Source organism: Triturus cristatus, chromosome 1_2 (genome assembly GCF_964204655.1).
Source record: "Triturus cristatus chromosome 1_2, aTriCri1.1, whole genome shotgun sequence".
NCBI lineage: Eukaryota > Metazoa > Chordata > Amphibia > Caudata > Salamandridae > Triturus > Triturus cristatus.
This window is the reverse complement of record NC_140580.1, coordinates 1,067,539,232-1,067,564,802: the sequence shown is the minus strand read 5'-3', so window position 1 is coordinate 1,067,564,802 and position 25,571 is coordinate 1,067,539,232. Positions and strand designations below refer to the sequence as shown.

The following is a 25,571-nucleotide window of genomic DNA, read 5'->3' as shown; positions in this document are numbered from 1 at the left end:
TACTACATTTTTACAGTTTAGGCAAGTAGGCCCGATTCTGTCCTTAAAGCCTTTCCCTGCTCTCTGTCTCTGACAGCTTCAGCTTGAGCTCGCATCTGTATCCATGAACTTTGTCCTACTCCCTGTGCAGCTAACGGTGCCTGCCTCGGCCAGTTTTCGCCTGCCTGCCAAGAAGCTGTATTTCACCTTCGAATTATCTATTTTGTTCTTCAGCCGATGCATTCCTGTCTAGTGATTTAGGTAAACATTTCCTTTAGCTCACAAGCAAAGGACTCAGCCTTTCCGTCCTCCTGCAAGTGATTCATAGCCCTGCTGCCATGGAAAGTTTTCTGCCCCTCGCATCTCATATAGACACTTAGACGTTTGTGCACGCACACAGTCAGTATAGACTAGATTCTGTCCGAGAGTCCTTCCTTGTGGATAACATAGTTCTTTAAACATAGGATGTTAGATATGATTTGGGATTAGGTTGACTTGACCCCCCAGACTTCTCGTCTCCACATGTAGAGCTAAATGTCAAGTCCCCTTCACCCCCTAGTTGCATGTCACTCACACGTCATGCTGCTGCGCGCGCATCTATGCCAAGTATTATCTTATAAATCCACCTATGTCTGATAATCCTAACCAATCATGTTTCTTTTATTCCTTATTACGCCTAGTTTCGATTACGTACCTGTTTTGTCACTTTTCTTATCAAATGTTACGCCTTCTACATTCGTTTCATTGTAATGTACTTATTATAAAAATGCATGTCTGTCAATAAAGTATTGTACTTCACTTCCTGAACCCTCGTGGTGACGGAACCTGAAGGCCGCGACTCGAGTCGGCCATTTTGATGGAATAAAGCCCATTTAGAAAAACTCTTATACCACGGATTCTGCCTCTTGTTATTTTGAGCTATTTTACTTTATTTTAAGATCCCGTATGAAATTCAGTCCGGTAAAGAAGATTTTATTTACCACACTGCAAATAATTGTTGTAAGGAAATTGACTGTTCAACGGTTCTAATCATTTTGTAGAAAAAGAAACCTGACATTAAAATGAGGACCCCTGGAACTTTGATATAGAGGAGGATCAAATTATGTGTCAGGATTGACTAAATTATGTGGCAATAAAAGGAAAAAATCGTGGGGTAATGTGGCACATTTTGTGATTGTATTACTTACTTGTTTTGTCATATTTCTATTCCATCTTGTATTTTACTAGCTTTTAAGACCAATGCTATGTTATTGGTTGGTGTCCTTCTGAGAAGCTAGGGTAAACAATTAAGTATGTCTGATGCTAATTTATTTTTGCTTTGTAGCACAATCTTGAAATGTACATCAGAGGGGCTGAAAACAATTCAATAGAGACCTAGAGACTCACATAGAATGTGCCGGATTGGGAGTACTGCCTTTAACGCCTTATCAGGGGTAGTCAGCGATATATAAATACAATACAATGCAAATTAAAGGTATTACCGTCCCAATAAGCTTGTGGTTCCTACACCTCATTTAGAGAAGGGAGAACCACTGGGTTTCCAATGATGAAGTCTCAACTGGCTCGGCCACAGGAAAACCTTGTCCTGGTGACCTTTCTACCGTAGGATCACCAGGGCACAGTCGTAGTAACTATGCCCTACTTAGAGTGGGGCTACTGCCATTTATTTATTCTGCCCTGGCCCCATACAAAGCAAAACAAACCCGGACACTGAAAACAAACATTGACAATGGTGTGGCGACATCAGTGCTTAATTTGTAAAAAAGAAGTGCCAGTGCTGAAAATGTTGCCAAGGAGGCCACAGCCCACATTTGCCTCCGGAGTGCCCAACTTTCAACTCCCGCACTGTCTAAGTCTCTATCCTGTAACCATGCTCTGCTGTCTGTTCCCTAAGTCATGCGTTTTACTTCTTTACCTACACCGACAGATGAGTGCAAAAACAAAATGCAATTAATATTGAGACCACCATCTGCAGGATCATAAATTGTAGCTTCAACCCTGTGAAAGAAGTGCCGGTGCTGAGCACCTGAAAGCACCGGCTCAAATTAAGCACTGGACGACATCTGTTTACTCCTCAGGGTAATTTTTTGTTCATTTTCTGTAGTAGACTCCAGTCTTGGGACTTTATTTTAGAGGAAAAAATTAATTCTGAGTGCAGCAAACAAACATGGACTCTGATGCGCCTTTAGCGCATCACCAGGTAGGTGAGCAAGGATCTGTAAATATGTGAGGCAGTCCTCCACCAAAAGGTGTGAGGCAGGGGGTCTGCTCAGTGCAGTGGCATCACTAGGGGGGTGCGGACCGCACCGGCTGACTCCATCACATGGGGTGACACCGTGACACCAAATTGGAAAATAATGGGACCCCCGCCCCACCCGCGGACCAGCCTGCATGGGGGTGCCCCGCGCCTGGAGCCCAGGCAGGGACAGCATGGCATCCATAGGGGACTTCGACCCGGGGAGTTCGACACGCTCACAGGTGCCGTCCTCAGATCGCCCTGGCGTGGCCGACGTCCTCTGGCTGCTGCTGCTGCAGTGGTATCCACCAGCCCTTAAATACATTCTGAAGTAATCGCGCCTGCTGCAGGCGGGCTGCCGCGGATGGAGCGCGAGCGGGGAGCACAGCGTTAATGACTCCGCCAGCGGCACCGGGGCTCAGACTGGGTTAGCCCGACGATGCCTCCCGCACACCTGGGACCGCACAGGGACAGGCAGAGGGAGGGAACGGGACCCTCCAAGAGACAACGGTTTTCCGCCTTTCCGCTTTTCTTTGTTTTCACGAGCTCTCCCGGGAATTGCAACGTCCCTGTTACCGTTATAGAAAGGCGCGGTTCTTCACCTGCTTCAGCGTACATTCAGCTATCGCCCTGAAAAAGGTCGCAGCTGCATGCTATTGGGACTTCATCATTTTCGTGCTTTTTGGAAGTGCACTTATTCATCCTTGTTTAATCAATGCTGGCAGTTCCCCAAACGGTGCTCTTTATTTCGTGGAGAGCAAACATTTGGAGGAGTGCGTAGGCAGTGGCGTCACTAGGGGGATGCGGACCGCACATCACCATGAGTTACCGCACTGGGTGACACCAACCCTAGTGACACCGCTGGCTCAGTGGGGTGGCAGGCTGACAAAAAGGAGCCTTTCGGTTAAATTAACCAGTCTTTGAAACATAAACTGCATTTTACAAAGTCACTTGACCCCAGTTTATGATGGTAGGCTGAGTATAGTGCTTAAAAGGTTTTAGGATTTTTAAACCAGAATCAGTGTGTAGCGACGTGGGGCCTTTTTTTCTGGGGAGAGGAGTTAGGGCTAGGGCTAGCGCGGTCAACCTCGAATCTGAGGAACCCTGTTTGAGTCTCGGCAATGACGCTGAACATCCTGTTATTCTGGGCAAATCACTTAATCTCCCCGTGCCTAACAAAAATGAATATGTCCTCATGTAATGCAACTGGTGCTATGTAAAAAAGCTCTGATACCCGATACCTTCGGGTCAAGTTTGCGCTAAATAAAACTGTGTAAAAACGGAAAAAAAGGGCTTGTGTTTCCCTTGCGAGACGCAAGTCATCACAAGACAATTCAAGTCCTTAATAGATATTTACTAAGTCCGCCTTGCATGGCTTTGCGTGGTTTAGTAAATAAAAGTATCGCAAGGCAGCTCATATCTCTGCTTTGTGTTACGTTGCGGCAGGGAGGCCTTCCATGGGTGTCAGTAAACCTGGGATTGCTCCAAAATGCTGTGCCTCCCTGACCGGGGCATAACGAGGAGAAATATCTTTCTCCTTGGTATTTCCTCTTTCTATGCCTGTTGCATTCTGCAGCAAGCACAGAAAGGGGAAACAGCCACAAAGGAATATTTTTGTGTAGGAAAGTGTGCCTTCCTGCACAAAAACAATCATGCTTGTTGCGCAGGCACCCTTGCAGCAAGGCTTGCATCAATTGCGCCATTTTAGAAAACAGAAGAAATGTGCCCTATTTTAATAGATATGGTGCATCTCTGCTGTATCCCTTTCACGCAATGCAATAAGTTGCCTTGCTGCGTTTTGTTAAATATTGGTAAATATACCCTTGATTTGTAAAAATATAAGTATTTAATGCAGGGGTTTTAAGATATTGACTACTTAACATGGCCTCGCGAAAGGGTTTTGTGCTCAACAGGTGACCAAGTAAATAAATCCATGATAAAAAAAAAAACATAAATGAATATGTATTTTTGCAAAATGTATATTCTGTTTTGTTTTTTAAGCCCCTATCACTGCCATTGCTGGAGAAAGTACATTTCTGATAATGTGCCATTAGCGTGGTTAACATGGCTTTCGCCTTCGGTGAGCAATGCAGAGGCAACAGTCCATTCTAGTTTTGGCAAGGAGGCAGAGAGACCTAAGGGTGTGTGTGTCATTGCAGGCCCAGGCCCTATAGTGTTGAGGTGCAGCAAGGAAATCCACTAAGACAAATATGCCTCTAATCATTTTTTTATTTTTTTTATGGGGCCTGATGTTGGAACTACTCTGTAACTAGTCCTGTCACATTTTTCAGGACGATGTATTTCTTTGAATTCTGGGGAGTGTAGTCTTGTTTATTCCATTATAAAACAATGACTACAAGTCCCAGAAATCAAAGAAATAAACTGGACTGGAGCAGTGCATCACTCATGTACATTTAGAAGTTAGCCGATATGATCACTGGCCCCTCTTTGTCTCTTACTTCATATTTAATTTGTATTAATGATTAATAGTTGTGCTTGTTTCTGTCTGGTATCCCATGCAGTTGCTGCATTTTGTCTGTACTGGTCCCGTGCTTTATGTAGCTAATCACCTTCCGAATTCCGCTTCCAGAGATTGAGAAGGGACTTGCCACGGTCGAGAATGCACGTTATTGGTGGATGCAGTTCTGTGCTTCCGGTTCCAAGATCCTTTGCTTCCTTTTATTTCTTTGTTTTTGCGGCGTTACTCTGTCTCTGCTCACGTGTCCTTGCTTGCCTCTCTCCTTCGAGTTTTTCATTCATTTTGACATTTTGATTTACTTATATTTGTATGTTTGTATCATTTTTTCGTTGTCATGAACTTCTCCGTTCTGTATTTGAAGAATGACGTATGCTGGCACAGCGAAGCAGTCTCACATCTTCTGACTCACACCAGCACTGGTGTGGCCCTGTGTATGCGACGAGTCCAAGTTACTGGTTGGTTCATTCATTGGACAAATCATACTTTCCACCGTGACCCCAATGAGTCAAGAAAACGTAGACACGGTTACATGCCTCCTGGTATTATTTTTTTTAAGTCCTATTCTAGATTGCTAACCATTCTTAAATATGCCGTGTTTAGTGGTCAATTTAATATTTTACATTTTCACAAAGTAAAAACAGGCAATCTTAATTCAGTATTATGACGTCATAAAGATGTTGACACAGGCCATTATTGCTAACAACAGATACTTCAAGAGGTAGAGTGGAATAACAGAGAAGAGATTGTTTCGCCAAAGTAGTTACTCTTACAACATGATGTTGCCTTGGGTGTTCCTTTCTCTCCAGGTGTGAGCAGCGTGAGGTCCAATCTCTGATAGTTGTACGATCACCTTTGGCAATGGGCATCAGCCTGTCTATATCGCTTGGGGACCCTTGGCGCTGGTAGTTATGTTTATCCCACCCAGAGGTGCCAAGTACTTAGTTCCTGGAGAATGCGTTATAAATTGGTAGTGTGTGAAGATTCATCACATCAAAACCATTCTTCACATAGGACCGTGGTAAAAATAGCTTTTGAAACTCCTGGAAGCTGCTTAAGATCTGGCTCGTTTAGCTGTTTTCCTCTTCTTCTGTTCATGCTCCAATAGAGCTGAACCCCTGTTGGGGCAGCCAAGCGCTTTACAAATCCGAATTGAATTGAATTGTACAATTCTTGGTGAGGAGGTGCCCCTCCCACATGATGCTGAATCACTAGTAAACGTCCTTTCAAAGGTGACCCCAGTAGCATAATAAAGGGATTGCACTGGGCTGCCTGTGTGTGACATGCTTAAAGCAGGATTCTTTAAAATAATTAAGGTCTGTTCTAGTCACAAGCTCCGCTCACCAGAAGGGGGCGCTCGTCCAATGTACTCTGTCATTGGTGTGCTGCATGTTGCAGAACACAAGACTTCCTGTTATTCTATAAACACCACTGGAGGCTTTAAACACAGGAAGACATTTCCTAGGGTCGTGCTGTTGTGTCAGCCAGGCTGGTGTCATGGATGGGAGCTATGAAACAAGAGGTCTAAGGTCAAATTAAGGGAGGGATCTGCATAGTTTCAAGGAACTACACCAACCAGAAACTGCTCCTTATGTTTGTGGAAATGATTTGGAGGTGGTTTACTCTAAGCCAATTCAAGGATCATCTGTATGATCGTAGGAGCTGCCTCTTCTCTTCCTGCTCATATCTTACACAGGCTCAAATGCATTAATACTTAGAAAGTCCTAGCGCTGCACAATACATAAAACTTGTAGGCGCTTCACCAAGTCTTTTAGGGAAATGGAGGCATGAGGGTCAAACGGGGCAAGGCCATGGAGTCATGGAAGAGGAGAAGGCGGCTAAGAGAGCCAGGTCGTGCCTTTGGGTGTCACCAGCTGGATATATGTGATCCAAAGGACTGACAACATGATCCTCTCTCTGCCCCATTTGTTTTCTTGAAAAAACATTTGATCGCAACATGGTCTGTCTTTCAGCAGGCCTTTTTTCAATGTGCTGTTATGGCAGACACTTTTTACACTTGTGATCGCTTGCATCTTATCAGATTCCACCTCCTGCTGTTAGGGGGCAGTCTAATAGACGCACACAGGAGTGACAGACCCAAACATTTGTAATAACAATACATGAGAACACTCCTCACATGTTTTGTTTTGTTTGTACTGTCCTATTCGCTGTCGCTTTGAATGTCCAAGATGGATCAAAAGATGGATGAGGTTAGAATAGGATAGGATAAACACTTGTATAGCGCACGAATGCCGAAGCGTCTTGGCGCTGGTAAGCACAGAGGGAGGACGCAATCCTCAGAGGCGGTTCTCATCAAAGAGCCGTGTTTTTAGCAGTTTTCTAAAAGCTTGATGATTATCTATTCGTTTTAGAAAACCGGGAAGCTTGTTCCAGAGTCCGGCAGCACGGAAGAAGGCTCTACAGCCCCATCTGACTTTCCTGACCCGATTTATCTTGATAAGACTCCGAGTACTGGACCTTAGCACCCGACCCGGAGTATAAGGGATGAATAACTTCTGAACATCCTTGGCTCCTCCCCCAAACACAGCCTTATGTACTAGGCATATAGACTTAAAGTCTATACGTTGCTAAACCGGGAGCCAGTGTAGTGTTTTGATTCCCACTGAGATAGATTGATCTCTTGGGACATCTAGCAGAAGTCTTGCTGCAGCATTCTGAAGAGTCTGCAACCTCTTCATCTGAGTCTTATTTATCCCTAACAGCAAGGCGTTGCAATAGTCCAATCTGGACAGCACAAGGGCAACTACAACGGTCTTGCGAAGGTCAGGTTCAATAAAAGGAAAGATCTTCCGCAAGGTCCTTATTAAAAAGGAACAAGATGACACAAGGTTATTGACGTGCGCTGAAAAATTGAGCTGGTTATCAAACAACACGCCCAGATTTCTAACTTTGGGCACGGGACAAGGGCACTCCCCAGCATCCACCGGCCACCATGATCCGTTCCACAGGGGACTTCCCTGGCCAAACTCAATAATCTCCGTCTTCTTGGTATTGATTTTCAAGAAGCTATCCCGCATCCAGCTCATAATTTCAGACAGGCAACTATGGAATTTAAAAGCAATGTCATTAGATTGTTTAACCGCAGAAACTATGAGCTGGGAATCGTCTGCATAGGAGACTATCGTGAAACCATGCTTCCTAATGAGCTTGGCCAGAGGAGTCACATAGATATTAAATAGCGTTGGTGATAAGGCTGAACCCTGCGGAACGCCACATGGCAGATGAAAGCTGTTCGACTGCAAGCCGTCCCATAGCAAACTCTGCTCCCTGCCTTCCAGAAAAGAAGAGAGGAGGGACAATGCAGCTCCCTGAACACAAATTTCCTGGAGCCTCCGGATCAAAAACGTATGGTTTACGGTGTCGAAGGCAGCCGACAGATCTAACATCACAAGCACTGCCCTGCCTCCCCCATCCACTATGCTATGAATTTCCTCTGCTGCCACAAGAAGTGCTGACTCCGTAGAGTGTTGAGCACGGAAACCGTGCTGAGAGGAGTCAAGCAGATCGTGGGAGCTTAGATATTCCATCAGAGATCAATTTAACTCCCTCTTCAAAAGTTTGGCAGCAATAGGCAATGCGGCAAGTGGGCGGTAGTTCATTAATATGTGGGGATCCAGTGTGGTTTTTTTTAGCAACGGTCTGATTATTGCCCTTTTCCAACTTAAAGGGTAACTGCCAGACTCAATTACTTGATTAATTAACGGGAACAGCTCTTCTGCAATCAGCTCTGCCGCAAGATGCAAAATTAAAGGGGGGCAGAGATCCATGGGCGAGCCTGATTTTGTTAAAGTGATCAGCCTACACGTTTCCTCTTTTGTAATAGGGGCAAAACTCCTAAGGCCAATATGGCCCTTGGGGCTGGTTGACTGCCTCTGGCCACGACTCTCCGAGCTGGAGTCCGAGCTCATAAAATCCTTGTAGATTACCTGTACCTTATCCTGGAAGTACACGGCAAGCTTTTGGCATGTTTCTTGGTCAGGCCGATAAGTGTTGTCCTGAGGGGGCTTGGAGAGAGCAGATATTGTCTTAAAAAGCTCCTTGGCCAAATTACCGGCTTCCCTGATCTTAGTCGCGAAAAAAGCACTTTTAGCTGCAATTATTGCCTCTCTATAGGCTATTAGGGCGCTGTTGTAGTGTTCTTTACCCTCAATGCTGTAGTCCCCTCTCCAAAAACGCTCTGCCCTCCTACATGTACACTTCAGGGCCTTGAGTTCCTTATTATACCATGGCGCGGATGGTTTAGAATTCCTAGTGCCAAGCAGCTTCTCCGGTGCTACTTTGTCAACAGCGTCCGCCAGCCATTTATTGAAGAGCAATGCCGCCTCAGAATTATCTCTGCTATGGGAAGGACGTGAACCTCCCAGTACAGAGATGAGATTGTCCGCAGTCACCTGTGACCATGGTCTAATCTATTGCTTCTCCGATATGGGGCAAGGGGGGGATGCTAGTACTCCAGTCATGATATTAAAATGAATCGCCCTATGGTCAGACCAAGGAAGATTCATGATATTAACAATCTCCAGGTCCATATTGTTCATAAAAATACCGTCTAAAGTGTGGCCCAATCTATGAGTAGGCCCCTTGACTACTTGATTGAAGCCTAATGCTGCTAGATTTTCAATCAGCAAGGCCACTTCCGGCTGATCCGTGAGTTCAAGATGGTAATTAAAATCGCCCAGAAGCATAAAAGGATGGGGATCCATCCGAGATTCTAAAAAATTCATAAGCATTGAAGGGAAGGTGGACTTAGGCCCGGGTGGACGGTAAACTAATAATCCTTGGAATTTAAAAGAGTTACCTACATAGATGGTGAAGAAAAGTACTTCCGCGGAGAGATCTAGGTATATTTCCACTCAAATTTTTAAATGGGCAACCGCTATCCCACCCCCCCTCTTACCTATTCTGTCCTGAGAGGTGACCACATACCCACTTGGTAAGGCAGTGTTCCAATCTGGACCGGATGTATTATCCGTCCAGGTCTCAGTTAGAAAAATTATGTCAGGCGCGCCACTCTCAATCAGGTCCCCAATTTGATACCTGTGTTTATGTAGGGATCGGACAATTAAAAGGATACAGCTTAACATTTGGGGCTGATTAATTCTAGTCACGGTGTGCGCATTAAGTCCACCATTATTCGCTACACCCGCTATGCGCTTCATGTCCAACAAATTATTTAGACCCACCCCCTCTCGATGCCACCTGTTCTGATAAGAGCATCTGGTACAGGTGCAGAGCTCTGAGACTCCGCAGGATAAATCCCTGTCCTGGGGCCTACATAGGGTATTATCCAGAGCCAACAACTCACCTCTACTGTAGACATATGTGTGTGGAGAGGCAGGGGTCCTGGCACTGGGCGCGCTCCGGGCGCTGACGGGCACAGACGGGCTTGCCTTTGGCACGCCGCCGGCGCTCGCCCGCTGCGCGGACGTCCCAGCGCCCCTTTTGTGTGCATTCGGCCACGCCCCCCCACTGACGCGTCAGCCCAGGTGCAATGCGGACCCGCCTACAACTGGGTCCGCTTGGGTCGAGCGTCCGAGATCACCAGCAAAAAACAGGACAACAGGTACGTAATCTCCCCCAATATGGCAGCCAATTTAAAAGTAAGGCAATATTTAGCCCTCGATCTAAAATGTGCAAATAACGCAATGTGCAAATGTTTGAGCAGCAGTTTTATCAGTGACTAAAGATACCAGTTTAAAACAGCAAGTTAACGATATTTAAAAATGATAATGCAATTTCCGTTTTTCAATTTTAACATGTGCAGGTTATGAATGGAGAGAAGGGCACAGGTGCAGATGAATGGTTGGAATAATGACTCCCTGTGGGATGGATAGATGAATGACTGGTTAGATGGATGAGTGAAGTCAGGAATGGAAAGACGGATAGAAATGCAGATGGATGAGTGGAAATATGACTCGCTGTGGGATGGATAGATGAATGACTGGTTAGATGGATGAGTGAAGTCAGGAATGGAAAGACGGATAGAAATGCAGATGGATGAGTGGAAATATGACTCGCTGTGGGATGGATAGATGGATGACTGGATAGATGGATGAGTGAAGTCAGGAATGGAGAGAAGGATAGAAGTGCAGATGGATGAGTGGAAAGGCAACTGACAGAGGGATGGATGGATGGACAGATGGTTCAATAGCTCAATAAATACATAGGGATGAAGCCGAAGGATGGATGGCCAGGTTTATTAGAGATTGACGGATGGGAAGATGCACAGAAAAACTGACATCATTGTACTAGAATAATGTGGCCGTAATATTTTCTGCCAAAAATACTGTGCCCAAAATAAGGTTTTTAAACCAATCACAAAATTGGACTTAATAATAGAAAATCTACATCCACTGCAAATAAAACTCGGGTCCTAATATTTATGTGACATTATGTTTGATTGCTAACACTGACAGAATGATGGATAGGTGAAGTGATGGATGGATCAATGAATGGATCAATGGTTTGGTAAACAACATTCATGATACTGAGCTCAGGGAACTGTCATGATACTTATGAACAGTTGCTTTCGTGAAAGTAGACATCCATGGTACATCCTAGAATCAAGTGGTGTTCACGATTTGAGATGTCAGAAGATGGAATTGTAAGAACTGTGTTCTAACATTAAAAAAGTCTACCCTTTGGGCAGAAACCCTACTGGCAGAGCATACGACCCTCATAAGAGTACAGTAGGTACACTTTGTTGATCAAAACAGAGGTCCAAAAATAAATATATGGTGGGAAATGCAATGAAGCTTAATTTGAAAGATGTATTTGGGTGTCGCAATAAAGACTAGTCCTATGGACACTGGTGTGAGATTGCTTTTTGAAACTCAGAGTCTGAGTCCTGCAACAGTGCTTGGGTGGAAACAACTTGTCCCACTGCTTCTTGCATCTAATTAGCTGATCCATAAGTAATTACCCTGGGTGAGGCACTGACAGAGCTGTGACTTTTCTCTTTTGTTGAGGATAACACTATACCCTAAGAGTAGATGTTGACTATTAAATATTTAAAGGCATACTACAACAGTATAGTCTATGCAATATTATTTATTGGCTGGGATATCAGCTTGGACGACAGTGTTTTGTGGATATGTGGAGTAAATTCACACTCCCACTCCCTTATGTATTCTTACCTTCATGATACTGTGCAAGTCAATATTTTGAGCTCTATATTGTAGCAATTTGACATCTTTGAATTTGATGTTGTTACATACAACACCAAGAATGTTCAAATTTGCTACAATTTTTCTCTGCAGACACCACAAAAAATGTGGCTAGCTTCATAAACTTCATACAGGCTGTCAATTTTAGAAATTATACAGGAGGAAACAAATCCAACAAAAGTACATTTTGCTAAGAAAAACCTCTAAGCAAATTCACTTTTAGCAAGAATTGCCGTCACAGAAATGGTTTTACAGAAAAATTATTCTGAAAATGCTTTTTGGGGAATTTTGTGTCAGCGCAAAATTTACATTGAGCTATTTAGCGCACTCATAGTTTATGCAAGTATATTTGGTATGAAATCAACTTGAGCATTTTTTTCCCAAATAAAACTATTGGGCGTCAAGGTAATCATTACTTATTCTGATTAACCCCCGGCGGAGACCTCCGCTCCGCCCGTGGAGTGTGCGGAGATTTGCCATCTCCACGTTCCGTTGAGAAAACGAATCTCAGCTCACTCCGCAGCGGAGCGGAGTTGGCCAGCCCCTGCCTCCACCCCCACTATTACAAGTAAGTAAAGAATAATTAAAAATACATTTAAAACCACTCACCTCAGTACTGCGGCGTCCCCAGACTGAAGTCCTCCTCTTCCTCGCCGTATTGGTAATCCTGGTGAAAACTGCGCATGTGTGCGTGCCTACTCATTTCTCGCAAGAAATGCGTATGCGCAGGCGTGCGCGCATGTGCATTTTTCACCAGGATTACTGATACGGCGAGGAAGAGGAGACCTGCAGCCCGGGGACGCCGCAGTACAGACATAAGTGGTTTTAAATGTATTTTTAATTAATGTTTACTTACTTGTTAATAGGGAGGGTGGAGGCGGGTGGCGTAGCAAAGCTCCACGGAGTTCCACGGAGTGAGACTCCGTGGACCTCCGTGTAGCGCCGCTATGCTCACCATGTCCAGGGTTAATTCTGATTCCCAATGTCTAGCAATCCATACCAACTTTCCTGACCTGCAATTTTCTGTCTTATCTGCATCTGCACCACGACCCATGGCAGAAAAGGTGAAGCAGGGCAGATAGATAAATAATTTCTGGGTGATTGCAGGTTCATTGTATAGAGAGATCAACGCACTATATGGACACTAGCGTCCTTCTATCTATACCAAAGTCTTGTGCTGTGCTAGTGGCTTTTAGTGTCCCATCTCAGATCCTCCTTCGAGCATTTAGACATTCGCAATCACATACAGAATTTTTAATTGTTTTAGGTTAGCATTTTTCAAAGAGAGAAACAATGCGCAAATGGATGTTACGCCTTTGTGGTGTTGATCTGTGATGATAAGCAGAATACGGTCCTCATATAGCGTTATTTACAGTTAATGGTCCATCCACCCTTGTAGCGAAGGTGCCTCCCTGGTGGAGGGGGATCTTTGTTAGAAGAAGAAAGATGTCAGGGAGGTGCAGATGTCACTTTTGGGAAACAAAACTCTGTTGCAAGAAATGATTATGCCCAAGTGATGTGGCATGTTGCTATCACAAGGTCTGGGTCCTGGAATGTGAATCGAATATGGTGATCCATTGTCAGTATTCACATGCAACGATACCTGACACACTTGATACAAGATCTCCACAATGTGGTACCGGTCTTGCATGGATTAGATGCTGCGGAAAATGGTGACTGACCTCTCAGCTTAACTGGGTGGATGGACCAGCACTGTTTTTCTCAGCAACTACACTACCCGATGGCATTCCCAAATGACGGATCTCGTGGAGGCTTTGACGTCAGGAGGGCTGCCTTCTATTGACCTCAGTATAGGGCAGTGGAATTACAGGATCAAGGCGTCTGGATATTTTTGTGGGAGGCCCTGACAGAGTACTCCAGGTAGTGATGGGCAACTAAGATCAATTTACCACAGGGTCCACCAAAAGTGACTTATGGTACCCATATCAGTAACAGCATTTGGTGATGGACGCGCCTGCCAATTGTGGGCTGGAGCAACTGTACCACAATTTTCACTGAACCACAGGTTTCCTGCCACCTAAGGTTCAATACCATTAACACTGACCAATATGTGAACACGGGTAGCATAGAAACATACATCGTTTTTTAACATGTGGCTTTAACGATACACCCTTTCAGTTATTGACATGTGTGTTTCACTTACTAGGAAAACTGCGTGCGCAGTTGACTGGATGTTGTGTAATGGAAATGTCGACCATTCTAATTGATTATTTCGAGTTTGGCAGATCCAGGACATTCACTAAAAACTGCCTCCCCCCTCATCCGCCCTAGTTAGGGTGTACTCATGAGTATACACTCTGAGTAATGTGAACAGTCTTTGGTGTAGGTCGTGCATCCACCAAATTTTTAATAACTCTTCTTCCATGACTTGAAAAACACCCTGTTATGTGAAATTGTCTAAGTTATAACGTGAAGGGTACACATGGTTGCATTTCCATGGGAAACGTGCTGAGAATGATGTCCTTGTTTCTCTAATCACTCTTTACAAGGTGATACTGTGGCTGTCGGAATGCGCTCCACTGCTAACAAGGACAGGAAGCTGCCCACTGAGGGCTAACAAAGGTACCTAAACCATCCACTACCAGCTACATCGATTTAATAGAGTTCAATTGTAGCCTGCACTCCTGTATAGAGCAGGAAGCTGTCCATTCAGCACAAATAAATGGCACCTGGGACACAACTTACCCGCATCTGTTATATAGTGAACAATACTGTTTACTGCAGTGAACCCATTCAGACAAACAGGTCCCAAGCGTCAGAATCTTTTACATTGTGTAGAATACCCTTTACTGCAGTGTGGAGCTGGGAGCTACCCATTCAAACATCCACGTCACAAGCGGCAGGATCATTTACATAGTGTACAGTACCCTTCACTGCTATTTAGAGCAGCGAGCTATCCATTCAGACATCCACATCACAAAAGCCAGAATCTTTTACATAGTTACATTACTGCTGTGTAGAGGGGCAAGCTAACCATTCAGACATCCAGGTGACAAATCACCAGGATCTGTTACCTTGTGTATGAAGAGCAGCGAGCTACCCATTCAACACTCAGGCACCCAGGTCACAAATCACCAGAATCTCCCACATAGTTACAGCACCCTTTACAACAGTCTAGAGCTGGGAGCTACATGCAGGTCGCAAATCACTAGCATCTGTTACATTGGGTACAGTACCCTTTATTGCTGTGTAGAACAGTGAGCTACCCATTCAGACATGCCGGTCACAAATCACCAGGACTCGTTGCATAGTTTCAGTGCCCTTTACTGCAGTGTAGAGCTGGGAGTTACCCATTCAGCAGTCAGACGCCCGGGTCACAAATCACCATAATCAGTTCTATGGCGGACAGTAGACTGTCCTGCTTTGTAGTGCACTCACATGGTTATTCAGTACTAACAAATCACCAGAATCTGTTACATAGTTTCAGTACACTTTACCACAGTGTAGAGCTGGGAGCTACCCATTCAGACATCCCGGTCACACATCACCAGCATCTGTAACTTACAGTACACTTTACCGCAGTGTAGAGCTGGGAGCTACCCATTCAGACATCCCGGTCACAAATCACCAGCATCTGTTACATAGTTACAGTACACTTTACTGCAGTGTAGAGCTGGGAGCTACCCATTCAGACATCCCGGTCACACATCACCAGCATCTGTAACTTACAGTACACTTTACCGCAGTGTAGAGCTGGGAGCTACCCATTCAGACATCCCGGTCACAAATCACCAGCATCTGTTACATAGTTACAGTACACTTTACCGCAGTGTAGAGCTGGGAGCTACCCATTCGGATATCCTGGTCACAAACGCCCAGAATCTGTTACATTGTGTACAGTACCCTTTACTTCAGTGTAGAGCAGAGAGCTTTCCATTCAGACATTCAGGTCACAAATCACCAGAATCAGTTACATTGTGTACAGTGCCCTTCACTGCAGTGTAGAGCAGCAAGCTAACCACTCAGACATCCAGGTCACAAATCACCAGCATCTGTTACATAGTTACAGTACACCTTACCGCAGTGTAGAGCTGGGAGCTACCCATTCAGACATCCTGGTCACAAATACCCAGAATCTGTTTTACAGCAAAGAGCCAGTCCTGGTGTGTGGTGCACTGACGTGTTTGTTCAGCTCCAGCAAATGATATCCGTGGCACAAACCACCAGGTTGTGTTCTATATTGTAAAATATCCTGCATTGTTGTGTAGGGTTGTAAGCTCTGCATTCAGCTCCATCAAATTCCATGGCACCCAAACAGTACAAATGTTTGTCGCTTGTGTAAAATAACCTGCAATGCTGTCTACAAAACACCTAACTTCAGCACTAGTAAATGGTCTACAAACCACACATCATGAGATGCTGTTCCTTATTGAATAGTAGCCTGTCCTGCTATGTCGTAAAGCGATATCTCTTGTAAGCACTAACTAGTTAAGAGATCATATCCCAGTCACACATTACCATAATCTGTTCTACATGTACAGTAGTCACCATTGCCATGTGAAACAAGACACAACCAACAGCAGCATGAACACAACTTCAGTAGTAACAAATAATCCACACACTACATATCACCAGCTTGTGTTCTAAAGTGTACAATAACCAGTGATCTTGTATAGTGCAGGGAGCTATCCCTTCCCCACTAAGCTGATGTCTTAAAGATGGCATGCCATATTTAGGGTGTAATAATACACACACTATATGAGTGCGCCAGAGACTGCTGAGATATCATCCAAGACCACCATCATGTTTGCAAGAGACACCCCAGCAGCCATGATTTTCAGCTAAGCAATGCACTTCTGACGCTGGTGGACTTTCACACCACCCACTCTAGGGATGTCCTAGACATCTTGACTAGCCCAGGGCTAACAACATGTATTAACCTCTGACATGTGTGCCCATTTCTAAGTTTACTCCAGCACATTTGTTTCACTTTGGATTTGTAGATCCTTTAATCCCGGGCACAACCCATTCCAATGACATGGTCCATGGGTGTGTGACCTCATTGTGTGTTCTTGGTCGTTCCTTACTAGAACTAAGAGAGACATACGTATATATTGTGCAGACCTAAAAACTGCAAATGTTAAGATAGTAAAAAGGTGACATTGCACCGCTTTCTGGAAGTGTTGTGTGTGCTTTACATTGTAGGTGGATGGCCAGGGCCACAATCAATTTTCTGAGCCTACCTAATTTTTGCATGCATGCACGGAGCCTTTCTTCAAGATTTGAGACTCTGCTCTGCAGTTCCTCGTAGTCATAGGCGCCAATCTCCTCCTGGAGTTCGTTTAGAACAGACGTCAGATTCTGGACCTCCTCCTTAAACTGCAATACCAATTTTGCATCGGCTTTGTACTCTTCCAACACTGGGATCAAAGGCCTAAGTTCCTCCATTTTCGCTTTTATTGCCTGCAAGGTTAAAATAAGCTTGGTTCAGTGGCATGCGTGCAAAAATTTGCAAAACCCTGCCTCGCCCTGGCCTCTCCCTACATGAGTGCAAATGTGTGGGATTTGTTCACCCCACCCGCCCCCTCAAAAAAAAATCTTTGTCCAAATGATGCGTCAGAAAGCACATATTAAACAGTCTACAATACACCAAAATATTTGGGAAAAGGCCTTTATTTGTCATTTGTAGAGTGCAACATCTTAAGGTTACATGCTTCGGATCACAGACACAAAGATTTCTTTTCTTTACAAAAAAAATATATATGCATCGACAAAAAAGTTTTTTTTAAAGAGACTCATGGAATGCTTCTACAGTCGCATGCAAAGGAAGGTCCCAGATGTGTTCAAGGTTCCTTAGTGATATGGTGCCAAATTGTTTGGGAAATTAAAAATAAGTAACAAAAATATATTATGCATGGTGCAAAAAAAATGTTCTGTGGCCCTCTGTCATGGTTACATGGGAGTGAACTGCATCTTCAGTCATTGCAGCATTGAAAAAACTTTCTTTTATTTTAGCCCTGTAAGCAAAAAGATGAAATAGTGTTGAGGATCTAGCTCTCTAACCCTGAGCTGACACAAAATATCAATTACACAAAAATACACTGTATTGATATTAAGACAAACCCTCGCCTTCCTGCGGGCATTGAAGGAAGGCGAAATGCTGTTGCGAGTTTTTTTTAAATCACTGCATCAGCATTTTTTTTAAATTAATTTTTTTAATACCCCATAAGCATGCATAAACTTTATTAGCAATGTTTTAGCAAACCACGGTCACCGAAAAAGGGTGCTCACTACAATGACAGCGATTTGCATTAATTAACTGTACGAAATATTGCATGAGATACTCAAAACATGCATTCATTTGTTAGAGTCTGTTTTTCGAAGATGATATGCAATGTTTTTTTGATTCTTGCGTGCAAATGTTATGTGTATCGGCCACCCCTGTAGCGTATTCTTTGCATGTGGAGTGTTCTTTGTATTTGCCTTTGTGGGTAGTTCAGTAAGTTTAAGGTTGACTTGGAGGGTCGATGGTAATACAAAATCATGGGGCCCCCCATGCAGAATGTGATGAGGGGCCCCTGAGGCTATAAAACTTTGGGCTTAAAGCGGAGCCTGAAGGATTGAGGGTTTGAAGTGTTGCTCCCCACTCCCCCTTCAGACCATAGGGGCTGCAGGGGCTTACGTTACACCCCTTGTTTGAGCTCTGTATTGAGCAGGGGAGAAACTTTAATTAATGCATCAACTGCAGGGTCCCAATGCTACAGCAGCTTGAGGCATAGCACAACCTGGCTCCTAAAATGGTTGCCTTTAGTCCATCAAGGGGGAAGAAAGTACTCATTCTCCTTACTCTCTTGAAATGCCACTATTACTGTGACTGGCAGAGCGATAGTACACTGCCATTTTCTCACATCCTTCCCCCCAATCTGGCTAATTTTCCAGGAATATCAGTGCAGGTGTATGTGTGCCTGGAAATACCATGTGTGCCTGGAAATACCAGGGCACTTCCAGTCCTCTTTCAGCCCAAAACAGGATTACTGGGCACCACGTTGCGCGCAAATGATTTCACAAAAGTTAAATGACATTTCAACAAAAATATATATAACTTTGGAAACCCTGGGCTAAGAAGACCTTTATCCCAATGGACATTTGAGATGCGCAAAAAAAGATGTCCTCAAAATGCATGAAAACTGACGGAATGAGTTGAAATTGCCTACAGTAATAGGGGGTCCAACATCACGTTGAAGGGGGGGTTGTGACTGTTGATGGTAGTGAAGTCGCCTAAGTGTACATTGTCGGGCTCTAGAGCTGTGTTATGAGTTGCAGCCTTCTCTTTTGGGGGAAAACCATTTTGAACATTGCATATCATATCCAAAGGCAGCTTGGTTTCATCATCTCCACCACTACCCAAATACCCATTGCTTGGACCCGTGCATACGTCTTAGATGGACTGAAGCCTTCATCGACTCAACTGCCCACCATAGTATTGTGATCAGGAGATGGGACATCCTGGATGAATCCATCAGTTTGGAATTAGGCAGTGAACATTAAAGGGCCACTCCATTAACAAGGCTTTGTAAGCCACAGCCTGTTTTTTTTGCCAGCAGCACTTTGCATGCAGAAATGTGCATTTCCATATTTCCCACTGCACGTATGGGCGTCCAAGTTCGTTCACAGAAAGAGCGATTGGTTGAAAGGCTGGGCTAGCTGAGCGTTAAACACTTGCCATGGAGAGCCTTGGTAGCCGTATGCCAATTTCCACTGTTATCATCTTGGGCACATTATCTTCCCATATTGGCCTCAGTTTCTGAATGAAATCTGTGGCACCTGAAGTTAGTTTTAAGGTGGGATTCAGCTGAAGACCATCAGCCGGTAGTTTACTGCAGGGTCAAGCAGAAGGGCTTTGAGTGGCGGTGTGAGCATGCTACACAGAAATCAGCAGGTGCAACATCATCAACAAAGACTGCAGGCTGGACACGGATGCTCTCAATGCTGCGGATAAGTCTGACAACATTATCTCTTATCCAAGCTCGCTTTCTTAGTACTTTCACCTAGGAGAGTGAGTCTACTTTACTGCAGTGGCGGCTCGCCGAGGGAGTGCTGCAGGGTGGTGAGTCGGGGCAGGGGAGGGGCAGGGTGGGTGGGGGTAGTGGACTGCGACATAGGTAATTAATTAAATACATAAAACTATTTATCTTGCGCACACTGCTTTGCCAACTCGGTGATGCAGCGCACGCAAGGTAAATAGTTTTATATATTTCATTACTTACCTTACTCCTGTCCGTCGTATGTCGGACTCCACTACCCCCCACCTTGCCCCTCTCCTGCCCTGTCCCGCCTCACCGCCCCGCAGCACTCCCTCGGCGAGCCACCACCGCTTTACTGTTCATGCTTCCTGAGGCTCACTCCATAGAGGGCCAACTCACTGCATGAGGAGGGAAATACACTGCCAAGGAAACTAATGTTAGCCACATTTCTTCCAAAGTGAATGTGATGAATGTGTTTTGGATTGTGAATATGGAATGCGCTTTTAGGGCGGTTTATCGGTAAGCTCATGACATTCGTTTTTGGTTGTTATGTTTTGGGAAGTGGACAGACTACAGTTGAACGCCAGTGGTATTTTCAGTTTTTGGTTTGTGTGTCGGTGTGTGCATGTCCGTCTGTATGTGCTCCTGTGTCTGCAAAGGGGGTTTTAGTAATGCTAAACACGAAGATATTTGTGGATAATTTATAAAATCCCCTTAAATTTAAGAAAGGCTGCTTAAGCCGCTGCAACATTCAATGTAGAGGCCATCAATCTTTCATCTGTGGATGAGGGGAGGGTTTTACATGCTGCTGTTATCAGGATTAGCCAGGTTTTCTTTTCCATTAAGTCTAAAAATGTATTTTATTATGTTCTGCAGTGCTGCACTTTTCGGGGAGGCATCTGTTTGTTAATAAATACGTGTACATCCTCAATACTTTGCCCTCTTGGGAAGTACATTGGAAGAGGATGTGTTGAGTTTCAAAATATGGGGATGTATATTTCGACTGTCATAAGTTGTACATTTTATTGCGTTGAAATGTTAAACTATAATTATATACTATTTTTGAGGTGTGTTTAATTAATAAAGTGTTGCAGTGAAGATGAAGGCATGCTTTGGAAGTGAGCTGAGCAGTTCGAATAGGACACTTTACCCTGCATTTTCACTCCGCATGCCATTACCCCGCGTTTTTTAGTTCACAAAAACTTTTACAACGCAGGGCTTTATAACGCAATCCGTTACAACACATTTCCCATTCCAACGCAATTATTATTCTAACTCCATGGGGCCGTTACTTTGGGGAATGCGTAGTAACAGTTTTGCGGTGTAAAGCCCTGCATTGTAAAAGTTTTTGCGGAGTAATAACCGCGGGGTAATGACATGCGGAGTAAAGCATGTGGGGTAAAGGATCTGCCCCGTTCAGCTCCCCAACAACTCCCCTTCCATCATTGCAAAGTGTGTTGGGTGGGAGAGGACTTTGTGAAGTTAGAAAGATGCCAGGGCACTCTAAACTCCATTAGCTTCAGCAGAAGATGGAAAGAATTAAAGAAAATGGGGAGAAGGAAAGAAAAGGTTAGAAGGATCGAATACATTACAATGAGAAAGACCTTGGGTGCAGGATCTATAGACGTGTATAAAGGAAGAATAAGATAAAGTGGAAAGGGTGAGACAGTAGGAAAAAAGAGACTGAGAATCTAGGAGGGAAAGAGAATAAATCTGTAGGAGAAAGATAGAACTAGACAGTAGTAAGAATACAGAAATTCAGCTAAAGTGGGCGAATGGAAAATAAAGGTAAAGAAACAGAAAAAGGAACTGAAACAATTGTGGAGGAGAAAAAAAGCCATCTAGGAGAAGGGGAAAAGGCAATAAAAGATGGCAAACTTGAGAAAGAGAAAAGAGAGAGCAGAAATAGGGATTTAAAAGAAAGGGTCGAAGTGAAGAGAAGCTGAGGAATGCAGGCAGGTAAATACCAGAAGAAAATGAAACGGCTGAAATTAGAAAAGAAAAGATGGGATAGAAAATGCAGAAATGATTTGAATATTTTGAGGGAAATGGTAAAAAGGGCAATATTGTAGAAGTGAAGAATTGGTAGAAAATGGTGCTAGATTTTGATTATGGCTGGAAGTAAATCTCAACTGAGATAAGGAGGTGAAGAAGGAATGAGAAAAGTGAACTGCTTGTAGAATATGTTGGAGAAACAATGAAGGGAAGAAAAAAGAAAGCAAAAAAAAAGAAACGGTAATCTTGTACAAGGCAGAAAGAAGAGAATAAGTGACTTAGCAAGAAGCAGTGTACGCAATGGAAGAAGTGACAAGAATGGTAGGCCAGGGGATAGCAGAAAAACATAGAAAGAGGCAGACATGGGTGGAAACCAGTAGGAAAATATAAAATAATTGAAATGAAAAACGGAGGTAAAGAAAGAACATGAGCAACTTAGAGAACGGGTCAAAGAAGAAGGAAAGGTAAGAAGAAATAGAAAGGAAAAGAGAAATGGGGACTGGCTAAAGAGGAGAAAGGAAAGAGTACACTAATTAAAATAAGGAATATATTCCTACAATTAAGAGTTGTAGGGTTGGGGCGAAATTTGGCAGATGCTTGTGCTTTCGCAGACCCCCCTAATTTTCCTCTTTTTTCTGATTCATAGCTGCAGACATCCTCTTTTCCCAGGTGTAGAGATTTCACGTTTTGCATTTGTCTTATTTTAAATCCAAAGTAAAGGCTTCGAAACTCGAGTCGACTCCTATGAACTGTGTCAAACATATTCTCTGGTGGTTCTCTTTTCACCACTATGGTTGTTCGTAGTCTTTTGTCTTTTTCACCAATATCAATTATTATTTTTAATCAATTAATTGTTAAGAATTTCATTTATTAATTGTGTCTGTTTATGTATCCAGTTCTATGCTGATCTATGTTGCATACCATTTTGTATCATTCGTTAGTGCTTATGCACAAGTGTGCCCCCTTAAATGGTACTTGTGCGGAGCAGCTATGAATTTGAGGATCCTGCAGACAACAAAAACACATGGATGACTGTTTGACTCCAATAATAGAGGAGTCTAAGAGGTTTGGGGACAATAGCTGTGGTTCAGTGTCACACACATGACCCCATTAATAAATGTGGAAAACGGCACATGGATGGGTAATGATTGGCAGTGGAATAGATTGGTTAGAGTTCGAGTTTATTTTCATAGTTATTGATCACCCTAAATATAAGCTTCTCTTAAGTGATTGTGCAGGTTGTTGATTTTTTAGTCTTCTTTTTCCCGCCCAGGATGCTTTTACTCAATCAGGTTCTAAAAATTTGTCAAAAATAAAAAAAATCCACCAACTTGTTTGGAAAAACTATTGCCAATTGTCGGGGAACGGAAATACGTAGCAGCAAAAACCTCTGAACAAATACAAAACAGAAAAAAATGATTTGATTGTTCTTTAAAGAGGACAAAAAACATGTTCCTCTCCAGATAGGTTTCAGAAATTAAATAAAACTTATTTGGAAACTTGGATCCTTGAAAACATACGTTTTTACTTTTACATCTCTCTGTCTCTTTTCAATAAAATCTTTCCTACTTTTCTTGTTTTCTACATCAGAAACAAAAGTTGTAAATAGTTTGACCTGCATGTTTTGAAGTAGGATGTAAAATATAGAATATTACTTTTTCGGCTAAACTTTGACAAAATTATGCAATTGTACTAACGTTATTTACGAGGCAAAACAGTGAACTATGGAATGTAAGAAAGTGCAGGAGTCGGAGTGTGGAACTTCTAGTTCCATCAGTGATCTAAAAAAACTTTGCAGCTTGCACCTGCAAGTAAAATTTCAGACAAATGTGTTTGTGAGCAATTTTGCCAGAAGGAGAATCTGAAAAGCCAACTTTGCAAAGAGGTTGTCAGAAACCATAGATGCAATCGAGGTCTGTGGATCAGGTGCACCGCAGAGACCTGCTGCCACAGGTGGGGCGGCGCGGACCTATGCTAAGCTCCTGGTGCAGCATCCGCCACTAATGAGCCAAGGCAGGTAATTAGAGTGTATCTGAAGGAAGCAGGACTGTAATCCTGGACCCTGGGGGCAGGAAAGTTTGAGTTTCAAGTCATGTTGCTCATTAGTGCAGGGCTGCGGCATATTTTTATAATTAAGATGGGTTTAAGCATTTCTCTAAGCATCCTGTAATTTTTTTTATTTTTATTTTAATCAGGAAGGGCTAACTGTATGACCATTGACCATAGTGTGCAGCCACCCGTGCTTGACACTGATCGATTGATCCCAAGTATCGTCATTTATTTTTAATTGATTGTCGCTTGCGACATGGATTGACAGTTTTATACATGGGAACAACATTTCTCAGCAAATTGAATGCTGCACCAGCAAAACATTCAACTTGGAGACTGGAGTGGGTTTTTTAGTTTGTATTGTGTAAGTGAAGGGCTATTGTAGTTTAGTGGCCCACCCTGCCAGTTGGACGTTCCTGCATCTCTCCTATGCCGCTTGCATAAGTAAAGAGCTATTGCAGTCTATTGGCCCACCTGTCACTTGCATGTTCCTGCATCACGTCTATGCTGCTTACATAAGTGAAGAGCTATAGTGGTCTATTGGGCCCACCCTGTCATTTGGATGTTCCTGCATCTCGCCTATGCCACTTGCATATGTAAATATCTATTGTAGTCTAGTCGCCTACCCTGTCATTTGGACATTCCTGCATCGCGCCTATGCTGCTTGCATAAGTGAAGAGCTATTGTATTCTAGTGACCCACCCTGTCATTTGGACGTTCCTGCATCTCACCATGCCACTTGCATAACTAAAGACCTCTTGTAGTCTAATGGCCCACCCTGTCATTTCCTGCATCTTGCTTATGCCGCTGTCATACGCAATAACATGGCTACAGTGCTTTGGAACAGATTTGGAGGAACAAGCTGAAAATGTAGACATACCTTGAATTGTCTTGCCTGGTGTTGTCTGTGGTTCTCTTCCACCTGCTTAAACTTGGTCTCCAGCCCTTTCATTTGGTTTTCCATCTTCTCTACGTACTGCAGGTCTCTCTGTGTCCGCCTGTCCAATACTTCTATTGACTGAGACATATTCTGCACCTTTTCAAGACAAAAAGATATGAGTTCACCATGACTCTGCACATCAGATCATTATTGCTGCATAATAATGAGACTATCTACCTTCTGCATTCAGCCAGCGAGGAGAAGGGCCAATCATTGTTTGCATTATTAAACCCTATATGGATTCTTGCTTTCCTTCCAGACAATTAGCTTGCCCAGTTCCTCATCATCACTGCAATCTTTTATGTAGGCCTGGGCGGTGAACTCCGCTCTATTCATGGACTTTGCAAGGTTTTCCGCCCTCCGCCCTCCGCATAGCAGCAGAGTTCCAAAAAACTTCTCTCCGCTTTTTCCTCGCTCGCACTCACCAATGTTAAGTTGGCAAGGAGGAGCAAGGAAAATCTTATTCTAGACCACCTACCAGCGAGATTTCTCAACGCGGGCAGTTGCAGATGGTTGCGACCGCTCACACCGAGAAACCATCCATTCACGTTGAGGAAGCTGTTGTTTGGTTAGAAAATCTACTCAAGCGGCAGAGATAAGCTGCGCCCACTTCCGCTGCCCGTGGCACTAAAAATCAAAATCAGCGTGAGTGGCGCATCCTAACACACTCCACCACTTGTGGAACTCCATCAGCAGTGTTTTTGGTTCAGATCATGGAGTTCCA

At 43.8% G+C, this 25,571-nt stretch overlaps 1 protein-coding gene across 2 annotated transcripts in view; it reads right to left on the bottom strand.

Annotated features, from left to right (window-relative positions):
* Nucleotides 1–25,571, bottom strand: part of LOC146868666 (noelin) — a 207,235-nt gene that overhangs the window by 83,825 nt on the left and 97,839 nt on the right. For both annotated transcript variants that reach the window (XM_085612813.1, XM_085612823.1), the window contains exons 3-4: nucleotides 24,788–24,943; nucleotides 17,083–17,302 (exon numbers count right to left, since the gene is read on the bottom strand). In XM_085612813.1, the coding sequence (XP_085468939.1) occupies nucleotides 17,083–17,302; nucleotides 24,788–24,943 (376 nt within the window). The remainder of the gene's footprint in view (nucleotides 1–17,082; nucleotides 17,303–24,787; nucleotides 24,944–25,571) is intronic.